This window comes from Hippopotamus amphibius, chromosome 11, assembly GCF_030028045.1.
Source record: "Hippopotamus amphibius kiboko isolate mHipAmp2 chromosome 11, mHipAmp2.hap2, whole genome shotgun sequence".
Taxonomy (NCBI): domain Eukaryota; kingdom Metazoa; phylum Chordata; class Mammalia; order Artiodactyla; family Hippopotamidae; genus Hippopotamus; species Hippopotamus amphibius.
The window spans coordinates 43,006,207-43,018,902 of NC_080196.1; the positions used below are offsets into that span (position 1 = coordinate 43,006,207).

Genomic DNA, 12,696 nt, shown 5'->3' on the forward strand with positions numbered 1-12,696 from the left:
GTTTTCACACATTGGCACAGAAGTGCGGGAGTACTTATCTGTTGAAAAATACTAATGAGCTTGTTACATGTTAGTAACATTTATGTGAGAAGTAGTTTTTCTGTAACAAAATTCAGTGAATGGCAGGGCCTTGTTTTACATTTTTGCAAATGTTGTGTCTGGCTTAATAGCAGGCAGCTGGATTCTTAAACCTGCTTGTGCATTGTCTGTTGGTGTGTGTATTGTCTGACAAATCCAGCCTTTAACACGTGTGATTGGAAAAGGGAGGATCTTGGGGACCTCCAGAGGTTCCTGGCCACGCTTTGAGAGCCGCTGGTCTTGGGCTGGCCTGGGAACCACCGGCCTTAGCACTGAAGGAAGCCCACATGGGGGACGGGGTGGGGGAGGGGTTCACGGGCTTGCTGTGGTCCTTGCTGAGAACCTCTGATGCTCCGCCCTGGAGTCTGGAGCCCTTGTCACCTGAGGACTGGGATGGCCCGCCCTGCACCTTCAGAGTCTGGGCTCCTGGAAGGGGGACTCATGCAGGCCAGTCCTGGGGTCTGCGAGGAGGCACCCTCTCCTACCAGCCAGGCTGTCTTAGTCTCTCCTCCGCCTCCCAACAGGAAAATGGCCACAAACTTCCTAGTGCATGAGAAGATCTGGTTTGACACGTTCAAATACGATGATGCAGAAAGGAAATTCTACGAGCAGATGAACGGGCCCGTGGCTGGCTCCTCACGCCAGGAGGATGGCGCCAGCGTGATCCTCCGTGACATCGCGAGAGCCAGAGAAAACACCCAGAAGTCTCTGGCCGGACGCTCAGGCCCTGGGGCCTCCAGCGGGCCCAGTGGAGACCACAGTGAGCTGGTCATCCGGATTGCCAGTCTGGAAGTGGAGAAGCAGAGCCTGCGAGGGGTGGTGCAGGACTTACAGCGGGCCGTCTCCAAGCTGGAGGCCCGGCTGAGGGTGCTAGAGAAGAGCTCACCCGCCCACCGGGCCACAGCCCCGCAGACCCAGCACGTGTCTCCCACGCGCCAAGTGGAGCCCCCCACCAGGAAGGTGGCCACCGCCACAGAGGACGACGAGGACGATGACCTTGACCTGTTTGGCAGCGACGAGGAGGAGGACAAGGAGGCTGCCCGGCTGCGAGAGGAGAGGCTGCGGCAGTACGCTGAGAAGAAGGCCAAGAAGCCTGCTCTGGGGGCCAAGTCCTCCATCCTCCTGGACGTCAAACCTTGGGACGGCGAGACGGACCTGGCCCAGCTGGAGGCCTGTGTGTGCTCCATCCAGCTGGACGGGCTGACCTGGGGGGGCTCCAAGCTGGTGCCCGTGGGCTATGGCATCCACAAGCTGCAGATCCAGTGTGTGGCGGAGGACGACAAGGTGGGCACGGACCTGCTGGAGGAGGAGGTCACCAAGTCCGAGGAGCACGTGCAGAGTGTTGACGTTGCTGCTTTCAACAAGATCTAAGCGCTGGCACTGGCCTGAGCGTGCAAAGCCTTGCAGCCAATAAAGACTGAGATTCCAAAAAAAAAAAAAAGAATCCACCTGCCAATGCAGGGGACACAGGTTCAATCCCCGGTCCAGGAAGATCCCATATGCCGAAGAGCAACTAAGCCTGTGCGCCACAACCACTGAGCCTGCGTGCTGCAACTACTGAAGCCTGCGTGCCTGGAGCACGTGTTCCACAACAAGAGAATCCACTGCAATGAGAAGCCCGCGCACCACAATGAAGAGTGGCTCCCGCTCACCACAACTAGAGAAAGCCCGTGCACAGCAAGGAAGACCAGCGCAGCCACAAATAAATAAATAAGTAAAATAATAAAAAATAAAACTAATAAAAAAACATTGATAGTACACACACACACACATACACACACACTGCTTGGTTTGATTTGCAAAACTCTTGTTTAGGATTTTTCCCACTGTGTTTGTCAGTAAGATTAACCTATGGTTTTCCTTTCTTGAACTGTCTTTGTCTAATGTTGATATCAAGGTTATATCAAGTCTCATAAAATAGTCTTTTTTTTTTTTTTTTTGGCCACACTGCACAGCTTATGGGATCTTAGTTCCCTGACCAGGGATTGAACTCTTGGCAAAGAGAGCATGGAGTCCTAACCACTGGACCGCCAGGCAATTCCCTGTGACCTCATTTTTGTTCACCACTACTCCAGTGCTTGGCACAAAGTGCCCATCAATAAATGTATGTGGACAGTTTCATTAAATGAATGCGTGAAACAGCCACAAAATGGGACATGAATCAAGTTATCCCTGGATGTGGGAAAATCTGAGCTGCTTGTGAAGACCTTCTGCTTTAGAACAAGGGAAAAGATAAGAACCAAGAAAGACCACAGCCCCAGCTGTGGGAGCAGAGACACGTGCAAGGAGGTGGATGCACCGTCCAGGAAGCTCAGTATAGAGACAGTGACGGGGGGCAGAGAAGGGGCAGCAGCAGGGACTCTGCAAGCACTGGAGGCCTGCTGAAACCCTGGGCTTCCACCAAAGGTGGCTCTGGACACTTAGAGATTCTGGGAGGGTATTTATGCCACCTGAGAGCCAAGTACTATACAGGGTCATGGGGAAGACAGTAGAGATTCTTTGAGATTCTCACACAGACAGAGGGAGGGGCTTGGACAGGGCTAGATTTCTCTTATTATTGCAGGCAGAGGCCCCTGAAATATCAGTTAAAGTTTCTTGTTTGTTTTTTTTAACCCTCCCAAAATGGGCAGAAGATCTAAAGAGACATTTCTCCAAAGAAGACATTCAGGTGGCCAAAAGGCACATGAAAAGATGCTCAACATCGTTAATTATCAGAGAAAGGCAAATCAAAATACAATGAGGTATCACCTCACACCAGCCAGAATGGCCCTCATCAAAAAGTCTACAAATAATAAATGCTGGAGAGGGTGTGGAGAAAAGGGAACCCTCCTTCACTGTTGGTGGGAATGTAAATTGGTACAGCCACTATGGAGAACAGTATGGAGGCTCCTTAAAAAACTAAAAATAATCCTGCAATCCCACTTCTGGGCATATATCTGGAGAAAACCATAATTCGAAAAGATACATGCACCCCAAAGTTCACAGCAGCACTATTTACAATAGCCAAGACACGGAAGCAACCTAAATGTCCATCGACAGATGAATGGATAAAGAAGATGTGGTACATGTATACAATGGAATATCACTCAGTCATTAAAAAGGATGAAATAGTGCCATTTGCAGCAACATGGACAGACCTGGCGATTATCATACAAAGTAAAGCAACTCAGACAGAGAAAGACAAATATCATATGATATCACTTATATGTGGAATCTAAAAAAAATGGTACAAATGAATTTATTTTCAAAACAGAAACAGACTCACAGACAAAGAAAACAAACTTATGGCTACAAAGGGGAAAGGTGGGGGAGGGATAAATTAGGAATTTGGGAGTAACAGATACATACTACTATATATAAAAGAGATGAACAACAAGGTCCTACTGTATAGCACAGGGAACCATACTCAATATTTTGTAATAACCTATATGGGAAAAGAATCTGAAAAATATATAACTGAATCACTTTCCTGTACACCTGAAACTAACACAACATTGTAAATCAACTATACTTCAATAAAAAATAAATTTAAAAAACAGTTCCTTTTTTTTAGTATTATTGTACTGTGTGGCCAAGTTATATCCAAACCTCAGAAATTAGGTTATATTTTTTAAATTCCCAGGTCCATGGTGGTGAACACACTGTAGTGTAAACAGAAGTAGAAATATAATGTTGTACACATGAAACATATAATGTTATAAATCACTGTTTACCTCAATTAAAAAAATAAATCCAAAAAAAAAAAATCCCCAAGTCCACTCAAGGCAGAGATGGCTCAACGGCTTCTGCAGGCCCCTAGAGAAACCTCCCTGGCCATGTCCTGAGCCCGCTGACTTGTGCTCAGTAACTATTACATTTCTTTTACATCTGCACCTCAGCACCAGTAAGTGCCTTGCACAGAGGTAGGAGAAATTCACTCACTGGAAAGACATGATATCCAGGTATCCTAGCTTATCTGTTTCATGTGACTTTGACTAGCATCCGTTAGCCCCTTGAGCTTCAATAACTGAGTACACTGGCAAGTGGACCTTTAGACTTGCCATGAGGCTCATTAGGCCCTGATCCTAGACCATTTGTTCATTCATTCAATTAACCCTGCCTGAACATATCTTATATGGGAGATCACGGTTGGGTCAGCCCCTGGTATCTACCTAGAGAGCTATTTCCATGTGACTCAGAAATATTGATTTATAGGACTTCCTTGGTGGTGCAGTGGTTAAGAATCCGCCTGCCAATGCAGGGGACATGGGTTCAATCCCTGCCCCAGGAAGATCCCACATGCTGCGGAGCAACTAAGCCCGTGTGCCACAACTATTGAGCCTGCACTCTAGAGCCCGTGAGCCACAACTGTTGAGCCCGTGTGCCACAACTACTGAAACCCACGTGCCTAGAGCCTGTGCTCTGCAACAAGAGAAGCCATGGCAGTAAGGAGCCCACACACCACAATGAAGGGTAGCCCCCACTCTCCACAACTAGAAGAAAGCCCACGTGCAACAACGAAGACCCAACACAGCCAATAAATAAATAAATAAATAAATACAAGAAAGAAGTGTTGATTTCTAGAGTAGACTTGGAGGCCTCACACAAGATTTGGTAGGCAGGATAACATGGTAGGTAAAAGCATGTGCACTGAAGACAAAGCCTGGGTTCAAATCCAACCTCCAGCACTTACTTCTCTGGGCATCATGGAAAAATAGGGCTAATAAGAGTCTTGTCTTTGTTGGGATGCTTTCAGCTGTAAGCAACAGAAAACTTAGCTAATCATAAAAACATTAAATTGTTTCATTTTACAAAATGGTCTGGAGGTAGGCAGCTGGTAAAGCCCCTTACCTATAGCATCCAACATCATCTCCTCATCCTCCTCCATCACCCTTGGTGTGCTGGCTTTTGGGACCCCTGTGACATTCCATGATTCTCTTGGCACATGGTAAACTTTGTTTGCCCCTGGATTTCCCAGATCAATTTGGGAGTATCACTGCTTGGGGGGTGAGTAGGGGACAATGGCCTTGTGGTGATTTGGATTATTATTCCCAGTAATTTGCTCCCTCATCATTTAAGTGTACATCCCTGTCCTTTGCTGCATGACTTGCTTGGGCCAAAAGAGTGTCAGAAGACATGATGCAAGCCGATGTGTTTTTGCAATTTGACTTGGCCTCTTACACTACTGTGATGTGACAAGAGAAAAGTAGAATCTAGACCTCTACTGTCCCTTCAGCTTGGGCCCCAGAATAAAGACCCTGGACCAGAACTAAACACAACCAGAAGCCTGGAGCCTCATCCATCCTGATCAAGCCCAACTTGGATCAACCAAACCACAGCCAGCTTCCAGCACTACAAACATAAAAATAAATGATTGTTATGGTAAGCCATTGAGATCTTGGAGATGTTTGTTATGCAGGAAAACTAACTATTGCAGGCCATTTTTAGGGTCCCATCAATGTCTCAGCCCTTTAGCAGGATCAATTATTTTACACCAAAACTCAGAGGTATAAGGAAATGAAATTTATCTATAAGCAATGTGGTCTTTCTTACAACCTTCATCCACTGGGTAGCAGTAAGCGCTGGAGCTCTTTCAGTGCACTGCCATAGAATAAACATGCTGTTCAGATACTTCTTAGTCTCTCTAGGTAAAAATGCTCAGAGTCTCAGATTTCTCAGAAGTCTTCCCTCCTCCCAGGCTTCTTGCCAAGTAGCTTTTGGAAGTGCACGAAGAGAAAGAAGAGGCTTAAATGCTCTTGTGGGAGACAGGTGTAGGAGGAGAATCAGGGTCCTCATGCTTTCACAGTGTCCTTTGGCTCCTCTGGTTTATGGGTCAATATGCACTTGGTCATGTTTACCCTGCTGGCCTTTGGCTAACGTCAGCACTCAGAGTATGTCAAGGGTCTCTTGTGGCTGGGTCTGATCTCACTGCTACTCCCTGGCTGACTCAACCTCCTCGTGGCTCTGGAGAGCCCAGTGGATCCCCTGAATACTTACCAGATCCCCTATCTGGCCCTTGACCCACTGTCCAAACCACACACCTCTGTTGCCCATTCACCACCTTCCTTCCACACCACGCCCACGGCAGGCCCATGGCTCTCAACTCAATACCCATCTAGGGAAGAACTAAAAGTGCAAACTAGACCCTCTCTCCCTGCTGGTTCACCCTGACTTGCCCATGTATCTATATTGGACACAAGTTTGTACCAACTTCAATGATTTCTTCTATTTTCTGGCTATTTTTGAAGCCATTTCCCCAATTCCAAGGTAAGCCTCTTTGATGTCTATCTCACTGTCACCTCCTGGCTTTCTTCTTCAGTCCCCAAGACAAGAAGGAGCAGGCTTCTCTTTTATTCCTTTCATACCATATCCTTGGTTTCCTAGCTCTAGTTGCCACTTCAGAAAATAGGAATTCCTTTTGGAAGCAATCCTTTGAGGTAGATGTTATGGTTGTCATTATGGACAGATGAGGAGATCAGAGACGAGAGATTAAATTACCCCTTCCTTTGTGGAAACTTGGATCTAGACCTGGATCTTGATTGTGTTAAATGGGAACTAAATGAATAAAGAAAATTATTTCTCTGAGTCCAATTTCAAGCCTATTGTCTTGCCGAACAATACTATTTTGAATTTTAATAGATGCATATTAGCTCTTTTCTTCTCTTTATATTCCTTCTGAAACAATTCTAATCTTCTCAGAAGCAGATTGATGCCACAACCAAATAAGGAGGAGGTCATTTAGTTGCTAAAGGCAAAGAAAAAAGCACATGTATAGTTTCTTTATTCATTATTCATTTCAGCTCCCTGTTTCTACCTGACTTCCCTTCTCCAAAGTCTAGTGAATTTTTAACTAGTCCTTTGTGTGCATGCACATGTGTCAATATGTGTGTATGTATGTGTGTGAGTGTATCATATGTGTGACAGTATTGAGAAAAATGAACTCTCTAATTATTCTTCTAAAACAGTTTTTTTTTAATGCCATGAATCTTTGGCTTTTAAACCACAAAGTCAAAAATTTGACTCATTGATAATGTACATTCAACTCTTGTTCCTTTCCTGAGATAATAAAGCCAGAACCCTTGTTTTTGTGATGGGCATAGGGACATGCATTACAGGAAATATAGGACAATAAGTTAATATTTTTAAAATCTTCTATCTAAGTCAATGGCAATAGGGTTGGAAGAGAGAACAGTGGTGGTGACCCAACCAAACTTCCACTGAGCTGTCCAGCCTGCTGTTTTCTCCTTTAGCTTCTTTGAGTCACCATCTCAGCTCCAACAACCTCTGAATGCAGGAAAATGAAGCCAAGGTATTTTTGAGTCTCAGCCATACACCCAGCAATATTTTATGTACTTTCATATGCACTACCTCATTTTATCCTCAGATCAATCCTTCAAGGTACTGTTACTGAACCAAACTTGGGTTCACTTGCCTGAAGCACAGCAAAGCCAATATACTGACATGGGGTTGTGATGAAGGAAAGTACAGCATTTATTGCAAGCCTCCAGGCAAGGAGTATGGACAGCTCATGCTCAAAAAACCTGGACTCACCCATGGTTTTCAAGGAAGAGTTTTTAAAGGCAAGGTAAGGGAGAGGGTTGTGGGCTATATGATTAGCTTTTGTACATCCCTCTGATTGGTTGTTGGTGCCATAACAGGGTGATGTTTCGGGAATCTCAATCAACACACTTCTGGTTCCAACCGTTCTATGTGCTGGTGTTCAGCATACAGTTAATGTCTTCTACCTGGTGGGGGTTTTAGTATCTGCAAAACAGCTCAAGGATATGGCTCAGGATATGATCTATAGCCCCTGAGGAGGAACTAAATGTCCTTGAGTGTGTTGTATGGCTAAAGTACTATTACTTTGTCTTGCTTGACTGTTTTCCTTTGTTTCTGTTTTTTTTTTTTTTTTTTTACAAACAAGAGGCAGGGGACATAGTGGGGGGGGGGGGGGGTCCTGTCCCCAGGAATGCCCTGCAGGGTCCTGCTTGGTTTCAGTAGGTATTATCATTCTTATTTTCTAATGATGAGAGAGCACAGCCTGAAAGAGGCTTAATAACTTCTCTAAAACCTCACAGCTAAAACATGAAAGAGGTGGGATTCAAACCTTATCCCCTGTGACTACTAAACTCACCATCGTTTCCCTATGTTAAGGTGCCTCTTGAGAGAATGTGCTGGCCCTACATGGGGAGGACTCCATAAAAATGAGTATTTTCTTCCTTGTAGAAATTTATTTTTAAAACAAGCATAAAAGTAAGTTTGCCTAACCTGGTTTTAAACTAAAGGGATCAGACTTAAGTCACTGCAAAAAACAAACAAAAAAAAATCACAAGTGGAGAGGGAGACCCGAGCTCCCTTGCCATGTGTTAGAAGGAGCTCATACTAGGATGGGTCCAAAAGTCACCCAATCTGGCAGAACTTTGGGGAGCATTTCCTATTCTTTTCTTTAAACTTAGGCTTTTGAAGCATATAACCATGGGTAAAGAAAACAATATCTATGGTTCATTCTTCTTAAAGATCTTTTAAAATTCTAAAATGTATGTTTTCTTCCAGACCAGCATATGCTTTTAGCTGCCTTGTATGTTTATCTTTTTTCAAGTACAGTCTAAATGTCATAGAAATTTCTTGGTCTGTAGAGAAAGTTCCTCAAACATCACGAACTCTCCTGGTTCCTCAAATATCAAGTTCCTTTTCTGATTCAGTTTTCGTTATCTGTTGATATATAACAAACTACCCCAAGACATGAGGTCTTAAAAGAGTAACCATTTTATTGTTTCTCACCATTCAGTGGGTCAGGAATTCTGGCAGGTCACAGCTCACCTCTGAGCCCTGTGGTGTCCACTGGGGCTGGAAGGTCCATGAGGATGTCTTCACTCATGTGTCTAGAGCCTCAGCTTAGAGGGCTCCCAGTGGGCAGGGGATGACTAGAACCATTCAACTATGGTCACACTTCTGAGGCCTCAGTTCTCAGTACTTTGTTGTGAAATCTCGGGGTCTCTCCCTCTCCATGTGGCCTCTCCATGCAGTCACTCCAACAGGGTAGACAAATTTCTTACCTGGAGATTCAAAGTTCCCAGAAGAGGAAAAATAGAAACTCAGGTTTTTTAAGGCTTAGGCTCAGAGCTGGCACATAGTCACACCCACTGTGCTCTGTTAAATCAGGTGACAGGGCCAGCATAGATTCAAGGACAAGGGATTACACAAGGTTGTGAATATCAGGAGGCATCCATTAGGGGTCTTCTATGTCACAGACCACCCCAGGTCTCAACCTGCATCAGCCAGTCCTGCAAACATTTCTCTCCCTGGTATTTCTAGATGAGCCCACAGAGGCCTGCCATGTGTTCATAAACATCAGCTGTGGCCACTGCGAAGTATCTGCTGTGTTCTTCCTCTTCTATTCTGCTTCAGTGCCCGCAGTTCTCAAAGCCACTCAAGGAAGCTTTCCTTTCTAACTCTCATATCTTACTAACATCCATTCCCACTGGAAGTAAATTCTTTACTATAATGGATTTATGCAATGCATTCTTTAGAATTCTGGTTGATGAACCAGCCAATGCCTTTTTGCCATCACTTAGGAAGAAAAACAATTAACCTGGACAGTAATGCCTCAGGGTTTTACTGAGAGTCCTTCTTATTTATCACAAATCCTGAAGGTTGATCTGGATGACATAAAGTTTCCTAGAGGTTCTATTTTGCTGCAACATGTGGATGATTTGCTTCTTTGCTCTCTTTCTCAAGGCTCCTCCCAGGGAGAAAGCATCCAGTTTGATAAAGCTTTTAACCTTAAAGAGACATGCGGTTGCCAAAGAAAAAATGCAGTTTGCCCAAACCCGGCTTTGATATCTGGGCATCTGCTATCAGAACAAGGGCTACACCTAGATCCAGATAGACTTCATGGTATCCTAAGTTTCCCAACACCCCAAACTAAGTGCCAACTGTGAGGTTTTTCTCCAGGTAGTTGGTTATTGCCAAAATTGGATTCCAAATTTCTCTCTTATGGCCAAACCTCTGTACGTTTTACTCAACAATAACAACCTCAACCCAATTTTATGGAAAGAACTGGAGGATATAGATTTAAGGCTTTAAAGCAGAGTCTGATGAACCCACATGCCATTAGGCATCCCAGTCATCAGATTCCCTTTTTCCCTTTTGTATGTGAAAACTAAGGGATTGTCCTTGGGGTATTCACCCAAAAACACGGGGAACGCCATTGACCCACAGGGTATTACAGACAGCAACTGGCTACCTTGCCTTAGAGCCATTATGGCCACTGCCCTTTTGGTTGAAGCCACTGAGAGAATTGTTGTGGATCCCCTTTAACCATTTGTACCTAGTGCAGGACATGAATTCTCCTTTACACTGAACATTTCTCAGCCAGATGCCTCACCTCCTATGAAGTCCTTTAGCTAACTGGTCTCGCGCAACTTGTTTACGTTCTAGTAATCTTAACCCTGCTACTCTTCTCCCCTTTTCACCGACGAAATCTCTCATGATTGCTTAACGCTGATGGACCACCTCGTGATTCCTCTTGATGATCTTGAGGAAATTCTTCTCGGTAATGTTGACTTCTTATGGTTCACTGATGGTTCTTATTTAAAAGGTGACAACAGTAAATATTGTGCTGGGTATGCTATTACAACTCCTTTTGATGTTGAGGCAGCATCTTTTAAAAAATATTTATTTATTTGGCTGTATCTTAGTTGTGGCACACAGGATCTTCATTGCAGCACGTGGGATCTTTTGTTGCAGCACGCGAGCTGTTCATTGCAGCATGCAGGCTTCTCTCTAGTTGTGGTACGTGGGCTCCAGAGCATACAGGCTCGGTAACTGCAGCAAGGCTCTCTAGTGGGCTCTCTAGTTGTGGTGCGTGAGCTCTAGAGTGTGCCGGCTTAACTGCCCTGCGGCATGTGGGATCTTAGTTCCCCGACCAGGGATTGAACCTGTGTCTCCTGCATTGGAAGGCAGATTCTTAACCACTGGATCACCAGGGAGGGAAGTCTGGCAGCATCTTTATCTATGGCCATTAGGCTGAATTATACGCTTTTATGTGGGGTTGTATTTCCGCCAAGGACAAAGCTGCCAATATTTATACTGATAGTAGCTATGTTTTCAGAGTAGTTCATGATTTTGGAATGTTGTGGCTTTCTTACTTTCAGTGGAAATAAAATTTAAAATGGACCCAATGTTCAGAAATTATTAGCTGCAATACTTTCACCTGCCGCTTTAGCTATTGGTAAGATTCTGGGGCATTCTGAACTTGGAAGCTAAAGGAAATCACCTTGCTGACACTTCCACAAGAAATGCTGCCCATAAAGGGACTACCAGCAGCCAAACTTCTGTTATGGTCCAAAGGATATTTCTCCCAAATGATAACTTAGAAAAACTGGCTAGTGAAGCCCAGCCAGTTGGCCTCAGAAAAGGAAAAATAAGACTAGGAATTCAACAATTGTTGGTTTGATTCTAAAATTCCAACTCCTCACCACTGTACATGGATGAACCCACTGGGCCACTGACAAAATGATAGCATTCATGAGTCAATATTGGTGAGGAAGCATTAACAAGGCCACAAAAAGTGTCCACCTCACTTGTCCCACTTGTCAGAAGTATAACCTAGAGAAGCCTATTCATACTTCTCCTACATTTAAACTGCCTAGTAGACTACTCAAGATCTGGCAAATGGTTTTCAAACAACTTCCTCCATCTCATGGATATATGTTTTAGTCAGGCTCTGCATGTTTTCACGCTGAACCAAAGCCTTCCCTTGCAGATGAACTACTGCCTCTTTTGTGGTTAAAGTCCTTTTGCAAAAGGTTATCCCTATGTGGGGAAACTCCTCTCAAACTTCATTAGTGATTATGGGACCCGCTTTATTGACCAGATACTTCAACAAATCTGCACTGTTTGGCCAGTTTTACAGTGCTTTCACTGTGCTTATTACCCTGAATCCTCTGGTGTAGTCAAATGCACTAAAGGCATCGTTAAGACTCAAGTGGCAAAATGTGTAGAGGTCCTTCAGTTACCTTGGTGGAACCCTCCAAAAGCATTGCCTGGGTCTTTCTAAGTCTCAGATCCACCCCTTTTGGAACTCATAAATTCTCACCCTTTGAGATAGTCCCAGGATGCCCAATGCACTTGGCTTCTGCTTCTTTTGACCCACAACTGATAAAAGGAGAGACACTCCAATACTGCAAAAGCCTAACAGCTTCCATTAAAAATAACTCTGCTTTGGTAGAACAATCTTTCCATAGTGCATACTCAGGAGGAAGACCTTAAGCATCACAGCTTGCAACCTGGAGATATCATCTTTCATAAAAGACACCTCCAGAAGAATTCTCTTCAACCTCTCTGGAAAGGCTTTTATCGGATACTTCTAACCAACCCTTGTTATGCCAAGCTCCAAGGAACAGACTCTTGGATTTACCTGACACACCTAAAGAAAGCACTGAACGCTGACTGCACCTACACATCATCTGGCAACCTGAAAGTAAAGATTCCCAGAATTGAAGTAGATGACATCTGATGAGAGAGCTTTCACAAGATATCCAGATCAGGTCTGTTGAGAAATTTTCACTAAACCTTTTTGATGACATAATACTTCAGAGGGGGCTTCCCTGGTAGTCCAATGACTAAGACTCCATG

The 12,696-nt window shown here is 44.4% G+C and overlaps 1 protein-coding gene across 1 annotated transcript; it reads left to right on the plus strand.

The window, feature by feature from the left end:
- Positions 1-395: 395 nt before the first annotated feature.
- Positions 396-1,519, plus strand: LOC130831272 (elongation factor 1-delta-like). The gene has a single exon (XM_057699223.1). It carries the CDS (start codon positions 427-429, stop codon positions 1,447-1,449), a length of 1,023 nt encoding a protein of 340 aa, XP_057555206.1. The 5' UTR covers positions 396-426; the 3' UTR covers positions 1,450-1,519.
- The last annotated feature ends 11,177 nt before the right edge of the window (positions 1,520-12,696 follow it).

Bases quoted from the DNA above. Each gene is read 5' to 3' on its own strand.
- LOC130831272 (XM_057699223.1), top strand. From the start codon at position 427: ATGCTCCGCCCTGGAGTCTGGAGCCCTTGTCACCTGAGGACTGGGATG.